Below are 16,131 nucleotides of genomic sequence, written 5' to 3' on the forward strand. Positions count from 1 at the left end.
GGGGTCCTTAGCGTTTAATACCGGGAAGATAAACGAAAGAAATTCCATAAGTGGCTGCCGCCGCCGCCGCCGCTTCCCTTTTACCGAAAGACTTTTCTTGCTTCCGTTTTCTCGCCGGCCGATCTGCCGCATTCTATGCTCGCGAACGCATTTCCTCGAGAGAGCGAGAGAGAGAGAGAGAGAGAGAGAGAGAGAGAGAGACGCGATACACTCTCGCTAGATTATTGGCCCGCGTGGTATCCGCTCGACCGTGTAATCCGTTCGCGTTCTTTCTGAACGCTTGGGCTCGCGTATGATTGAAAACAACAGTTATCCTGTTATTTCTTTAAACAACAAAGCTTTTAAAGACCCTTCCACTCGGAATACCTTCGTTACCCCTGCAGCGTTCAATTGATAGAAACGGTCGGAATGTTCGCGTTCCACGTGGATTCTCTGCAACGTGTTTCGTTTCCCCGGCGTTGTTTTCGTTTCAAAGCAAACGACACGCGTCGCTGTGTCGCTTCGACATTTTTGTTGTGTGCATATCTGAGCGACGATATTAACATCGCAAACAATGGAAACCGGCGACCTACGGGATTCCTTGTTCTCGAATGTAACGGTTAAACGTCGAAACCCTTCTGATAAAATAGAACCGGCCGATTTTTTAAGATTATTTATCAAGGTTTGCAAACGGAAGCTTTGTCACGAAAGCTGAAATTATTTATCAGGAAACACGATATCGAGATATTCATTTTTCCAGTTTGGCTCCGAACGAACCTCGAGTCCGCCGTTTTAACCCTTTGCTCTCAAAGCCATTTCGATTGTAAATGGAAAATAATTGTCCTGGCTCATAGTATTTCTATTCTATGCGATAAAGCGCACTTTAAAGCGCACAAAGAAATTTTTGCGAGACATGCAAACGGCAAAGTGTTGACAAGGATGAATTTTTCCGACATGTTTCGCTGTATAATCGAGCACCTAATCGAGTGATTTAATTACGAAAATTCCGCAGCGTCAAAGAACGAACATTATTAATTTAATCGTACAGCAAAACGTATCAAAGACGTTCATTCTCGTTGGCTCGCAATTTCGGTAAAGAATCGGTGGCCACCGTGGGACAGTCCATCGCACATCGAATCCCGGATCCAGCTGGATTCAGCGCGGCAGCCCGGCGTAACGCACCGGGCCCGATAATTCTAACACTCCGGGTAGGCTCCACAGTATATCATTACGAACAATGCGATACGGTCGCCGGCGAGGGTTTTGCGCGGGCGCGCACTGATTCACTTTGGCAGCGCATTTATCACTCAACGTCCGCGCGGCCGGGATCGGGCCGGCCCGTTTTCGAAACGTTGCGCGTTTCATGACTGCCTAACGAGGAAAATGGTGTCGGACCGGCACAGCCGGCGGGATTCGCGCGCGACGCGTATCGTCGCGAACACGCGCGCGAGGAACCCGTATGCCCCCGTCCCGGTGGCACACGACCCCTCGCGACGGCCCTCCACGCGCCCCCCCTCCCCTCCCCGCCCCGAACCGTATTATACATATTTATGGCGAGCAAAGAGATATAGAGCGGATAGGATTGGCGGAGGCACCGCGCGAAGCCAATTAAAGTGCAAATGTATGGAGATGTGGATGGAATCCCAAGTAGCACAGTGACCGGGAAACCGTCATAAAACCAAAACCCGGGGTCGAACTAATCGACACCGGCGCGCCAGCCAGCACACCGCAACGGAGAAGATGGGCGAACAGGGATGAAGAAGAGAAAAAAACCGAGCGGAGCCGAGCGCAAGGGGTTGATAGATTCGAGTCGGTTCGCCCGTGGATCCTATGCGAGCGCGCGCGAGATGAGAATTCTCTGTCCAGGAGACGGGGATGCCCCGGGTGTATTTAGGTCTGTCGGGGGACTCCGCTGGGCCGAGAGAATTGCCGAATGACTCGGCGGTGGAGGGGGGGGGGGGGGGATGGGGAACGATCTGGTGAAGCGAACGCCGGCCTAGAAAAACAAATTCTCCAGCGGCTGCTGGGAATCGTTACCGCACCGACGCGACGACGGATTAACATAGGATGATACGTCCGCTCGGCTGTTCGTCAAGCTTTTCTATTTTACAAACTTCTTTCCGCTTGTGCCAGTGGCAGGTGTACGGTGATCGACTCGACTCGACTCTATCAAATACAAAACGTGTAATTAATTTCCGATTTATTTACGAATTTATAGAATATAAATTTGTGATCAAATATTATCTATTCTAGAGAAAAATATCCGAGTTATCTGATATTTATTGAGTTTTTAAGAAAATGGTCAATCAGTCCAATTTGTTTGCAAATTTACAGAAAATAAGTTTGCGATTAAATATTATCCATTCTAGACAAAAATATCCGAGTCATCTTGTATTTATTAATTTTTTTAAAATATGGTCAATCACTGTATACAGGTGCACAATTGTACATACTAATTCACTGCTGTTCTTTTTACAATGCAAAATTCTTTCTTCGCATATATACAATGAAATGAAACAACGAATTTAGGCAAATCGATACGACCGTTTCGAGTGATGTGGATAGTAGGAATAATTGGTATTTATCGAAGCGAGGTAATGATTGCACTAGCGCAATTCGATGATACTTTCTGGCATCGCTCAACTTCGCGTCGAGAATTCAACCTCGATCAAACGGTATAAATAAATATAAATAAAATTTACACCGAATATATATATAATTTTAAATTTAATTTTATATATATATAATTTTAATAAAATAAACGAAAAAGTGAAAAATTTGGAAAAATTAAAATACTTTATTTAATGAAATGAAGATTTTAAAAGTAATTTATATGGTGCATTAATAAATCTTAAAATTAAGAAAAAATAACGTTGATTAGCGTAAAGCTTTCTCCATTCGGTCATCGAACGTCTACATAATTAAAAATGGCGAGATCTCCCCATTCGGTCGACTAAGTGTTAAACAAATGCAGATAACAAACGCACAGGTGTATACATATGTATACTGATATCCATTACACGCAGCACATGAAATTAATTCTTTCCTGTAAATTGACCTCCCGCCGCATTTCCGTCCGTTTCCAGCAGCGATCATCGGCGTCATTCTGTTTGCATCGCAAAATGTTATACAGACAAATCGCGCGAGCAACAGTCGATACAGCATTTTTCCGTTCATAATGCCGGATTTTTGGAGGCGTTTCGGAAACACGGTTTTTTCTACGTCATCGCTTCGCAAAGTCGCGTTATAAACTGTACAGTAGAAACGCGTGTACATGTATTGTTGCATGTGTATAGCGCGTGCGAAATTCAAAAGTAACACCCCGGGTATAGAAAACTAGGTGACAAAATTGTGTTTCCTCTGTCCGTTTCACACAGCTCGATACGCAGCGAATTCATCGATACAGTGCAAAACTGTCACGTTTTCGCTACGGTAAGTCGACGCCTCGTCGCATTTTCTGCAAGATAGAATCTTTTGGCCGATCAATTCGAGTGAAGAAATAAATGCTGCTGGTGAACTGAATAAATAAATTTTCGTGGTAAACTGAATAAATCAATTTTCGTGATGAATTGAATAAATATTGGTGATAAATTGAATAAAGAAATTCTGGTGACGAATTGAATAAATATTGGTGATAAATTGAATAAATGAACTAGTCATTGCATTACAAATGAATTCTATGTTATAACAACCACGTGGTACTTTTAAAAGTACATAACCAGATATAACCTGACATCACAGGCGCGTGTTATAGAATTTTTTCAGAATTTTCAGTCGCAAGCTGTGATTATCGAAAAAGGAAAAACCAAAAAATAATCGGAAAATTGAAGATTTCTCGAAAACTAACATAATAGCTATCTTTATATTAATTCCCTGATAAGGTACTATCACGGCTGGCGTGCTCAATTTTTCTCAGATTTTTTGCTCGCCTGCAATATTGTCAAAAAAAAATAAAAACCGAATGATGTTTCTTGCTGTCAGAAAGAAGCTACTCTAACGTCGCGTCCATATACGAGTACCCTATCAACGCATTTCCCGGCCGCAACGGATTACTATACATTTACATAGGCCGAGTATATTCCGCTGGAAGCGCGCAGATACACGATATTCGAACGAGAAATTTAAAACACCGTGGTGGGAGCATTTTCACGCTGCGGCCGGCTTCGATACAATTAGCAAGCCCGGGTCGAAACAAGGCGCGCGGTCGCCGATAGCCGGTAGCGCGCGGGAACCAGACAGATTTCCAATTACGTGTTCAAAAAGCACGGTCGCCGAAAAAAATTGTGTCGCGGCGGAACGATGCCCTGAATAGCCCAAGTGCCCGGAGGGGCGCAGCGCAAACAGCGAGATGAAATCGCGACAAATTGAATCATCATCAATATCGCAGGAACGCGTAAACGGCGCGTGATCAAAGTTGCTCCCGATCCCAGAGAGCGCGGTTGATGAATGGATCGCGCGTGGACCACGAGGGTGGGAGAAAAAATGCCGAGTTCCCGGAACGGAGTGGCGCGCGCGCGCGGGACAGAGGGAAAAAAAGCGCGCGGGTATCGGCCGTCCAATAAATTCCGGCGGGTCGCTGAAGTTTGTATTTTGTACAAATTTCGCGGAAACGCTGCGACGAAATTCAACGATTGGCCGGGTCCGGGTCGGGTGGCGTCGGGTGGCGTCGGGTCGCGCGTCGACCGGTTCTCCTCTGTCGCGTGAAATATCGTCGCGAGGACGCGCGGCGGCGCGGCGGGCCGACCGAAGACCGCCGGAACGCGCGGGGCAACGATTTTTCCGCAGCGAAATAGCGACCGCCTCGTTGGCTGCCGGAATTTATGGCCGACCTAAAGTTCCGCTCTCGGGACAGCCGTCGTAGAAATCAGATTACCCGTACGATCGGGCTCTGCGAGTCGCGTTCCCGGTGCCCGAGGTCGTCCTCTCTCATGTCACAAGGTAGCAAGGATCACGATATCCCTCATAGGCTCAAACGTAAGGATTTTTATTTGGAAATCTTACGAAACTCGGTAATAATTGCGTCGCGATAGGTTCGCAGGTTCTCCAAAAGCGCGACGATGCGGTGCTAAGGAGAGCGTTATCTCGATGCTTAGGCAGGTCCAAAAGGATGATGCTGGCAGGATGCGTCGCATTGTGGAGGTCGAGGGATCGACCGGACGGCTTTCGGCGAACGAGCTCGACCGGTGGCACCGATAGGTCGCACCGATAGGTCGCGTCGATAGGTCGCACCGATACCTGTCGTTTTCCATCTAATATCGCCGATAATGAACGGTCTGCGAAAATCGCGCTCCCTTATAACGACGCCCACCATTCCGTCTATTACCATGGTAATGCGCGTGGCTTTCGTCGACGGAGAGCCAGCTGCGCGAAAGAGCCGACCGGCCCGGCCCGCGTTTAAACGTAAAATTATTAGACACTTCCGTAGGGTTGACCACACGGGCCGAACTGTATCGGCTGCCATTACGTACCGGCCACACACCCCACCGTCGGATCGGAATATCACGATCTACCGGAAGGCAGAGCTAACTGAAATTGACCGGCGTCCGGTTCATTAGAATTTAACGTCGGCCAAAGTGAACGCTAAGTGGATCTTTTCGTTTCTCCATCCACCTTCGTCCTCGTCTAAAACCCGTCCATTCCCCCGCTAATTTCCACCTGGAAGTTTTATCCATCGCGCGTCCTCGTTCAACAGGCGAATTTCATTAATTTTATGGAAAAAGACCATCGTCCTTTGTCTCCGGCAGAATCTGTATCCCATTCGTGTGCTTTGACGAGTTCGACTCGCGATTTTTTAATAAGAACTTATTATTTATTAAACATTGGAGAGGAAATAGGTAGGGGAATGTAGGGAGATGTAATTTGTAGGTATCTATTAATAATTAATAATTTTCTATTTGTGTTTTATATAAATTCTGAATATTTGTATTATTTCTTAAATCTTTTTATAGCGGTAATTGTTATTATTCGATTTTAACGATAAATAGTTGTTCCGTATCAGTCGTATAAAACTGTACACGCTACCTTACAATATCTAATGGGATCGAAAAGAAAATCCAGAACGTCCATAGAACGTCGTAATCCGCGACATTTCGAAGGCGTTATTTTTATAGCGTATAAAATGATCCTGGGGGGGAAGAAAAAAAAAGTAATAAACTATTATTCAATACCGAGGAGAGAGAGGTAGAGTTGAACGAAAATACCGGTCGGAATTGGAAACTACGTGTAAACCGACACGGTATCCGCGCAACAAATGACGACGGCAACAAATCCCAGTTACGGCTATGAAAGGAACTACCACGGAAAAATGACACTTCCATAAGCTTCGGCACATAAAAGCACGCGTTCCCATTGTATGATCCATGGGTCTCGCCGCACGGATTACGGTAAGCGCGCCGCAGAGGTGCGAACACAGCTTAATGTTCCTGACTCGGGCAGAAATGCCGGAATGGGGGGCGAGGGGGTGGACATTTCAACAAAAATAGAGACCGACGGTGAAATCACCGAAAGCCCCGCAGAGGTTGGCCGGACGGAATTTCGTTTGAAGTTCTTTCCATTTATAATTTCGCGTTTCCCCGTCGAACCTGATTTCTCTGGCTTGCCCGAGTTCCTTTCGCATCGCGTAATCCCCCAAGCTCGCGCGCACTCCGCTGATCTTATTCTCTTAAAATACCGTAGGACGAATATGATTTCGGGATGGTCGAAGTCTTTATCGAAAGCGCATCTTTTTTTCGCGTCTCGACCACTGGATTGCGAACTCTGTTCCTCTTTAAAAGAAGTTGTAGTAATTTTCAAGAAGCTAACAATTCGAAAATTCGAAAAGCAAGAAAATTAATGAAACTGTATATTAAAAATATTTAGAAATCCCTGTGGACAAAGGAGAGGATCAAATTCTACCAATTCGCGTTTACTAAACATGCCACGGCACTGATGAGACGAGTTAATAAAACAATCCAACCCCGAGGACTCTTAATTTTCTAAAAACGATTCGCAGGTTCGACCGTGGCGCACCCCCATCCTCTCGCCACGGACGTTAAACAAACCCCGGTAATCGAGCCCAAATCGATGGATTAAGAATCCAATTGGAAATGTCCGCCCTCTCCCTAATTCACCCTCTCTCCGTCCCCGGACCCCGCGCCACCGTGAAATCCCTTGAATCCGAGCTCCACCAACAGCATTCCTCTTAACCACCTACCCGGGCACATTCACGATCCTAAAGCGTTCGCCTACATGAACGTTTTTCTGAAATACATTTCTAGAGGCAGCCTCAATGGTGTCGGGGCGGTGATGGTGGTGGTAGTAGCGGTGGTGGTAGTGGCGGCGGCACCAGCAATAAAGTTTGCTTTATTTTTACTACCCCTCTGGCCAAGTACCGCCCCGTATTTCCTCGGGATATTGACATATCGGGGGTGCCGGGGCTTCTCCTCTTAACGCCCTTTTTACACTGCCACGGAATTTATGTCTTCTTCCTGCGCGTCCTTTTCTCCGACGATCCAGCCCCATCCGCGCGCTCTTCTTCTTCCTCCTTCTTCTGGCCCCGATCTACATTTTCTACGCTCTACCTCTCTCTTAGCTCCTTCAACCAACGCGTTAGCAACTCGCCCGCCTCCTCTATCTCGCGTCAACCGAGCCCAACCGTCCTCTTTCTTTCTTTCTTTCTTTCTTTCTTTCCGCGGAGTCCGTCGTCTTGTCGGCCCCCCTCCTCTTTTGCTTCCTCCTTGATGGTCCCACCGGCTAAGAAGAAAACAATCAATCACGCGCACATATCTCCGCGTTCGCAGAATCAATCGGAAATCTCTATTAGGCGTCGACTCTCGGCTCGCCGGGACCTTTTTTACGCCGCGGCGTTCCGTTGCCAAGCCGATCGATCGATCCGCGCGCCATTGTTGCTGTTACAAGTTGTTCGCGGCGGTTCGCCCCGTCCGGCTCCGGGCAAGACACGACCTCTCGCTAGCTTCCCCCGTAGATCGCTCCCGATCTTTGCCACAGGAAGTTATTGCCGACTTCGCCGAAACTAATTAACGCCTTCGCTGCAGAAACAGTGGCCGGAACTTCCTCCACAGGCTCCTGCCCTTTCTCCACGGACTCGCTGGCTCCTTTTTTCTCGACCCTTTGCTACCCGAGCACCGAGACTCTGGCGAACAAAATTGTTTGCTCGCGATTCTCTTTGCGTTCGCTTGGTAATCTGGATAAATTCTTGTTTTGGGCGTACCTTGTTACCTGAAACAGTATAAAAAATGTTGTTACTGATTTACGTGAATTTTATTTTTGCGAAAGTCTTCTCCCTTTGGCGAAGCTCGAGGATCGTTTTTCGAATTGGAGATTGTTTGTCGTAATTTGTTATTAATACTGTCCTTAACCCTTTGCGCTATGACTCCTTCCACGCTATGTTGATCAGCGTGGTTGTTACTTATTTATCCTTAAAGGGCCAGGCAGATTTCGTTTCTTTTATTATCTTATGCATTTTTGTTTCTAGACTTTGATAACAGAAGAATCGATTTTTATTTCGATCCAGTGAAAATTAATAATATTAATATTTATTAGATCCTGTATGAAATCTGTATCACGAGTCGGACTCGTTATTACAGTGCAAGGGGTTAAAAGTGGCTAACGAAGAAGCGTTTCGAGTGATTCAGAGAAACTCTACTTTAATCCCGAATATCGCGTTCACCGATCGCGCAACATAAAATAGGCGTAAACCATCCCGCAGTCTTTCCCGAGCCCGCGACCGAAAGGACAGTTTATTAATTGACGGATTAGTAGCGGGTTTTCCAGCCGCAAAGTCGACAACGAAGGGTGGGGGGTCGGGCGGGTGCCGCACCCGTTCGCAGAAGAAAAACGGACGCGTTTTCCCGGCGAACGAGCAAAAACAATGAGCAATCGGTCGTCCGGGGGGTTATATTCCGCCTCCGGTTTCCGTTTTTCAGTGCATTTCTATTTATCGGTATCCTGGGACACGTCGGTGTAAGAGGGATGAGGGGAAAAAAAGCGGACAGCGGAGTGGCGGAGCATAGGGGGAGGGGGAAACGCGTCCGAAAACAAGCGGAGGGGAAAAAAACCGTATTATCGCGGTCGAAATGTTAAACGGGGGATCGATGGCGAGGGGTGCGAGGGAGGTTAGGAGGGAGAGACGGAAGCGCGCGAGATAGGGTCGTCGCGGATAGGCGGGGATCGATCGAACGGCAATTTCAATCAGGCCCAAATGCGCGGAAAACACGATACGCCACGTGTTCCCGTTACTTGCGCGGCCCCGGCGCCGGCACGAAGAATTGCGTTTCCTAACCGGCTTAGCATCGTCCGCAGACACGGCCCGTCGCCGAGTCGGCCCGGAGCACTGTAAAATAAATAGGCTCGCTTGTCATTGGATTCCCTCGCGTGTGCCCGCCCCCCTGCGTTCCACGATGAATCTACAAAGAATTTAATCCGATTCGTCCACCTGAAGCTACCTCCGGCCGCTTTTGTCCGAGCCGGTGTGATATTTGTCGATGCGCGGGACGATGGGAGAGAAACACGGTTTGTTAGCGACCGTTCCATTTCCCGACTAATTATTTTTAATCGCGCTGGTCTCAGCTCTAGACTTTTCCTTCAAATTTCGCGCCGATTTAAGGGGCCGACTATTGTCGACTACATGCTGCCTCTGAAAACTAAATTCCAATTATTATTTTTATTATTATTCTTTATCAACGGCCTAGCAAGCTCCGTTTAACTTACACGGAGATGATATAAATAATTGTTCAAACCAGTTGTGTTATAATAAAGATTGTGCACGACATTTCCGTGTCGACTTGAAATTAATTTGTTGCCGTCTTTGGAACAGCCGTGCTCCGAGTGTCAGAGGTGAACCGTTTAATAGCCGTGGACATAGGTCATAAAGCTGAGGAAATGCCGCGGTAAACTGCAAGGACTTTCCTTTGATAACGCAGTTTCTGACGACCAATTTCGTAACCCTTCATTCCCATGTACGACGCGATGGGTACGCGGCTGTAACCTTACCAGAATGACAGCCATTCGAACGAGCTATGAAAGATTATTCGCCACGGCCGACGACCTCTTCGACTATATCAATATTTATGCGAGAACTTGGCGACATATTGAACGCGAAATTCAACGTTCGACTGATCACGTATGCGGCGTAAAATATACGACGAGGTGCATTAAACTGACTTATATTCTTCGCTGAACTTTGAGCTGTTTTCAAATGTCTTACGCGGCGTTAGTAACATTGGGACAAGGTCCATGCTTGATCAGACAAGTGGAATAAGTCAATATTAAATCAGACACGCAAAGTAGCCATATCTGATCAGAGTAGCAGAAGGAAGACAATCGATTAGAGTTAGATAAAATTTTATTTGAATGACGGATGAGAGATAAAAACTGAAAAAAAAACATTTTAAATAATTTTATTAATAATAATAAATAAATAGAATAAATAGAACAGTTTGTTCCGAATAAAGAAAAATTGTAATGAAATATCGATCTTAGATAAATGTGTTCATACAATCATTTCAAATAAATATTTATCGAACATCGAGTCCACTGATTTCTTTATTTTCATCAGAAACTGAATTAGTGTATTAACTGGCATAAGCGAGAATCGCTGTCGGAGAAAAGAAACAGGGCTCGCTTCGAGTGCAGGTTCACGTTCCAGATTTCTCGCAGCTCCGCTGTCACGGTTTCCTTACGAAACACCCTCGCATCGAGTAGCTTCGTCTCTTAACGACCCGCTTTAGACACGACTGTTTAAACTCATTTTCTAAACCGTTCCGCTGTTTCTTCTTCCAGGTCAAGTGGATCTTTGGACGGAAACGACGACAGGCTGCCCGTGCAGTTTTAACTCGTCCAGCAAAGAATGCGCGTGCTGCGTCCCGTCCGGCGGGTGCAGCTGCGGCGCAGCGCTGCCGGACAGATGCGGTCAGTGCGGGCTGGAGGAACACTGCGCCAACAGTAAGCATTATCGTTACCTTCCATCAGCATTCATCTTAATATTCATCGGGTCAAACTAATGCCGGGAGCCTCTACATGTACATGGTTGCGCGGACAATGAACGTCTCCGAATAGCGCTGGAACGAACTTTTCCAGTTTCGAACACTGTCACCGTCGATATTCCGCATTTGTAATACGCTCGCGTTGCTATTTACGACGGCGCGTGACATTTTATATTAGAAAGAAATAAAATAAAATAAAATAAAAATCAAACAACTAAAATAGGTGAAATAGGTAAAATAAACGATTTATATTGAATATAATTAATATTGTTCTATTTAATATAAATTGATAATTAAGTCTACAAAGAGCACAGTCGATTAAGATGGTCAAAACTGCCCTTAGGGATTTTTCCTTTTCGCTAATTTTTTTAAAGCAATGTATAGTCGCGAGGAAAGATTTGAGAACAGCAGAAATGTTCGCGCTAGCTGAATACGTGGCGAAGAGTAAACAGTAGTTAGGGAAGTTCCCGTACGATTTTCGCGGAACTTTGGCGGATTTGTAAGAGAGCCAGAAACAAGGGGCACATTTTTTTTATTGGCGGAGATTCAAGTTTAAAGGGCGAGACCGCTCTCCGCGAATTAGCCCCTCCTCCCATCGCCGCCTCGGAAACTATTAAACTTTAAATGACCAAGTTACACGGCTTCTTCGTGTATAACGTCGCGTCAAAGGTAGTTCCCTGCAAAATTAAGTCGCCGAGAGAATTCGGATAACTTGTATCACGTTCTTCTCTTTTTGACGGCGGTAGATAAAGGTGATACACGCGGGCGCCTCGTTCGACGTATCGCGTTGCGTGTGTATAATTTACGCGGCACTTTTTTACCACTTTTTTTACGCTATTTGTTTTACGCGAGAAAATTCACCTCAATTTACGCGAACTTTTTCCACGCGGTTTTTACACGATGGAACAAAGTTTTTCCTTCAGAATATTACCGATGTTAAATAAATACTATATTAGATTATTTTCGCAATAAAATGTAAGACCTTTAATCTAGCCTTCGGATCGAGCCATAATTGCTGCCTTCGAAATTAATTATATCCAGCGAACTTTCTCAGCGAAAATAATGAATATTTAAGGATTTCAGAAACTTCGAAACTTTATAATATTTTAAATTGTGTTAAGAATATTGCTTTCGCTTTACACGATGTAGAACATTCGATTCTAAGTGCTTGCTGCAGGAGATATAATAAATGTTTAATAAAATAAATAGGATAATATTTAATAAAAAAAGAATGATAAGAGCGTGCTAGTATACATATCATAAATTTAATTTACTGTACTTACTTTTCTCGTAATTCCTCGCGTTCCTAGCTGTTCAATTTAATGAGAATGTTCATTCGCTATAACGTGATAAAGAAAAATAGTTCGCGAATTCCCGAAAAGCCCGTCCTGTAATTCAGAATTAAAGCAATAATAACGAAAGGTGTTCGATTCGCCGCCCGATTCTTCCGAACCTCTCGGCATCGCCGCGAACTACAACTCCTAGTTAGACCCTTCACCGTTAAACTCGTTAGCAATCCAACCAGCAGTTAGGGTACCGGCTGCCGTCTTCCTCGCGTCGTGCGCGCCCACCTGGCCAATCGTCTAATCGAGTATTTACTTCCACGCTAGGCGTAATTACGTCACTTCGAAAAGGCAACCGCTATCACTTTGAATCCGTGTCGTCATTAGAAACAAGATTTACGCCATTAAGCCGCCATATTCCTCTCTACGCCGTGTATCTCTCTCTCTCTCTCTCTCTGCTCGGGCAGGGTGCGACTACTCTCGGGCTGGGTGCGACTACTCGGGCTGGGTGAGTCTACTCAGGCTCGGTTAGCATCGTCGGGCGGGAAGAAGTGGAAATTAGAGCGTCTTCGGAGACTAACGGCTGAGCAACCCCTAAAGAGAAACCGTGCTCGGGTAACGCGGAAGCAGATCGAGTAAACGAGGCTGGAGTGGTAAGAAGAGAACAGACGATAGACTGGCATAGAAAGGGGTGGATCCTCAAAGCAGCTTCGGCTTGATGCCCGAGAGCGATCGAGACGGGGGACCTTCTTTCGGATGTTTATGCCGCCGTGCCCGCGGATAATGCGGAAATCCCGTCACCGAGATTGCTATACTCCTCTTCCACCGTCTCATAACTGATTGCGCTCCGCGGTTCTTTCCGCCCTGTCCCTTCCACTCGTTAACCCCTTGCGCTCTAATAACGTGTCAGGCGAACGTCTCGTGCACGATTCGATAAATACGGCTGCCAATCATTTTCATTAAATCGAAAGAAAATTCACCTGTCATCGAAGGTCTGGAAACGAAAGTAAACGAGAACAATTTTATTTTGACTGATCATTACAATTAATAATATTCTTATTTAGCATTACATCTTGCGTAGAATCTTTCTCACAAGTCCGACTCGTTGTCATAGCGCAAGGGAAAAATTATTGTGGCCACTCTAATAACGCGACGCTTGTATTGCCGCCGTGTATCGGTCGCGATCGTTCACCCGGAATGTCATAATCGCTCCAATTAGCGGTCAATTAACGTGAAAAGTGGCCGCGGTTGCCAATATTTCGGGATTCGTTTTATAAACCCGCGGAAATTGATCGACACCGGCGTGTTTGCCGATAAAAGTGATCCGATCGTTGGATCGGAGGGAGGAGTCGCGGTCAACCGAACAACCGGGAATAACTTGGAATAAATCATTGTTCGTAGCTGGAAACTTCGCGTTTCGTTTATAAAATCCCCCGGTGTCCGTGGAAATTTTATGAAACCGATAACGCGCGAATCTCATTTTTAATACGGAACAGAGAGGCGCCCCGAAAAAAAAAGAGTTAACCGTACGAATTTCTGTACAAATGATTTTAATCGAGCGTATATCGGATTTCGTCATTATGCTATTCAATATATAACGGCGCTGAAAATAATTGCACGCGCGCGGTATCGGAAAATAAAAGTGGGATGAGAGAACTATCAAAAACAATTGTCGGCTAGAAAACAATTATCGGAAAAATATTAGGATACGTTTAGAATTTGATGAATGAAAGATATACTGTATCGTTTTTCAATTTGTGCGCTAGGAATCCTCGAAGCATTGCTAAAAATATAAATATTGTACGAGTTAATAAGTTAAATAATGTATGTATAATCTGGAATGAAATATGTCAAATTAAATTCTTCAGGGATGAATTTTTATGAATTATTGCTCTAATAAAATTGACATTATTGCTGTTATAAAATTGACATTATTGCTGTTATAAAATTGACATTATTGCTGTAATAAAATTGACACTATTGCTGTTATAAAATTGACATTATTGCTGTAATAAAATTGACACTATTGCTCTGATAAAATTGACACTATAGCTCGGATAAAATTAATACCGCTCGCTGCCAAAATACGCGAAACACGTTCGTCCTCGAAGAAACGATCAGATATTTTGAGCAGCACGCGTAACTTCTTAATTGCCGCGGAACTTCGAAAGCAATCTTCCCAACGTTATCCTTGCCGGATCCGTCGTTCAGACCGACCCGCTAATATATTTCCCGATGCTACAACGTAATCACAGAAGTTTCCAATAGGAAGTCCTTGGGACGGCAATTAGGAATCGATTCAGACTCCATACGAGACAGACTCGCAAGGTTCACCGTCGCGACAACTCGTCGCCTCGCCCGGAGAGAGAGAGAGAGAGAGAGAGAGAGGGAGAGAGAGAGAGAGGCGAAGGTCTCCTTTGTCATGGCGACAAACCACCGTAAGCAGGAAAAATCGTTATAAGCGACGCGGCGTTTTCTCGCTCTGTAGCGTCGCGCCTCCAACTGACCCGGATTCATCGCGAACAGCGGCGAGATATATCGAAAGAAATTTATTTACCGCTTAAACGGTCTTACTTTCCGAAGGCTCAATTATTGAACTGTCATGGTTGCCCGTTTCTTTTCCAACCTTTTTTTGCAAATTCTATCGCAGAGGAGTAAATTCCGTTCATTGAGCAGATAAATTCCGGATTTTCCAGGTGAAGCGTTTATAAAGGCTCTCTGTATAATACCGAAACGAACAACGTTGAACATTATGGAATTAATTGGCATTTTCGACACGATTTATTTAACGCTGCAATATCGGTGTAAGATAAGCATTGAATAATTTTAAACGAACAATCGGCTGCCAAGAGCAACAGGTGCACGCCTGGTTAAGAAAAGGGTTGCACAATCGAAGAGTCGAAAACTTGAAATTATAAATATTTTATTTTTTTTAATTTGTACGATTCGGAGTCAGAAAATATCAATTTGAAGATGCAAATTAAAAGACCTGTAATTATATTTTACCGTTAATTAAATTTAATTGCAACTATGATTCCTATCGGAAACAAATTACAATTCCATTTAGAAATCATTTGCAATTGAAATTGTGTCCTATTTAAAATCGATCGTAAATCAAATATCTATTACAATTAAATTTCCCCCCTATCCATGCATTTTTACGTTTCTTCGCAAATTTTACGTTCACACGAATCTCCATAAATTCATAAATTGAAACATCGCAAGTCTCGCGATATAATAATTTTAATAAATTTAATATATTTGGTACGCCGACACGCGCCGTTGAAGCAACGATGATACTCGCGTGAAAGGAAAAAAATTTTGAAATTACATATCAAACAGATTGCATAGAATTTAATTAAGTATCGTTGAATTGGCTTTTGAAGAGCAACGAAGCCCAGGAAACGTCGGCCGACTGGCGCATCCGTCAGATTTCACCGTTTCTTTGTCGCAGTGTGCAACATAACGCTGGACAGCAGGCAGTTACTCAGCAAATCGGATCGCGGCTTCGGGCAAATAAAGTCGCCGGCCCTCGAAGGGCCCTCGAGGTGTACATACAGATTCGTGCCGGACACTGGCCAGCGTGTCGAGCTACAAATCTATCGATTGATCAACATCGGACATCATAACGGCACAGCGTAAGTAGCTTTTCTGTTTCTACCACCTGTGCGTGCGTGTGTGTGTGTATGTTACTTCTCTCCACTTGTGCGGTCGCTCCTCCGAGATCGCCAGACTTCGAGAGGACTGCGCGTACGTGTTCGGAGGTATTTGCCTGTGCCCGCACTATTTAGTTTATTGATCGAGTTGACCGTTCCGAACCACCTGAGCAGCGGATTGTGGATTTTGCGGATACGTAAGATGGCTAACTCCATGCACTATGATTCCTT

At 45.0% G+C, this 16,131-nt stretch overlaps 1 protein-coding gene across 1 annotated transcript in view; it reads left to right on the forward strand.

The window, feature by feature from the left end:
- Positions 1 to 16,131, forward strand: part of LOC144472018 (uncharacterized) — a 197,375-nt gene that overhangs the window by 38,797 nt on the left and 142,447 nt on the right. Inside the window, exons 2-3 of the mRNA XM_078184647.1 lie at positions 10,759 to 10,920; positions 15,699 to 15,882. Of these exons, the coding sequence (XP_078040773.1) occupies positions 10,759 to 10,920; positions 15,699 to 15,882 (346 nt within the window). The remainder of the gene's footprint in view (positions 1 to 10,758; positions 10,921 to 15,698; positions 15,883 to 16,131) is intronic.

This window comes from Augochlora pura, chromosome 7 (assembly GCF_028453695.1).
Source record: "Augochlora pura isolate Apur16 chromosome 7, APUR_v2.2.1, whole genome shotgun sequence".
NCBI classification, from domain to species: Eukaryota; Metazoa; Arthropoda; class Insecta; order Hymenoptera; family Halictidae; genus Augochlora; species Augochlora pura.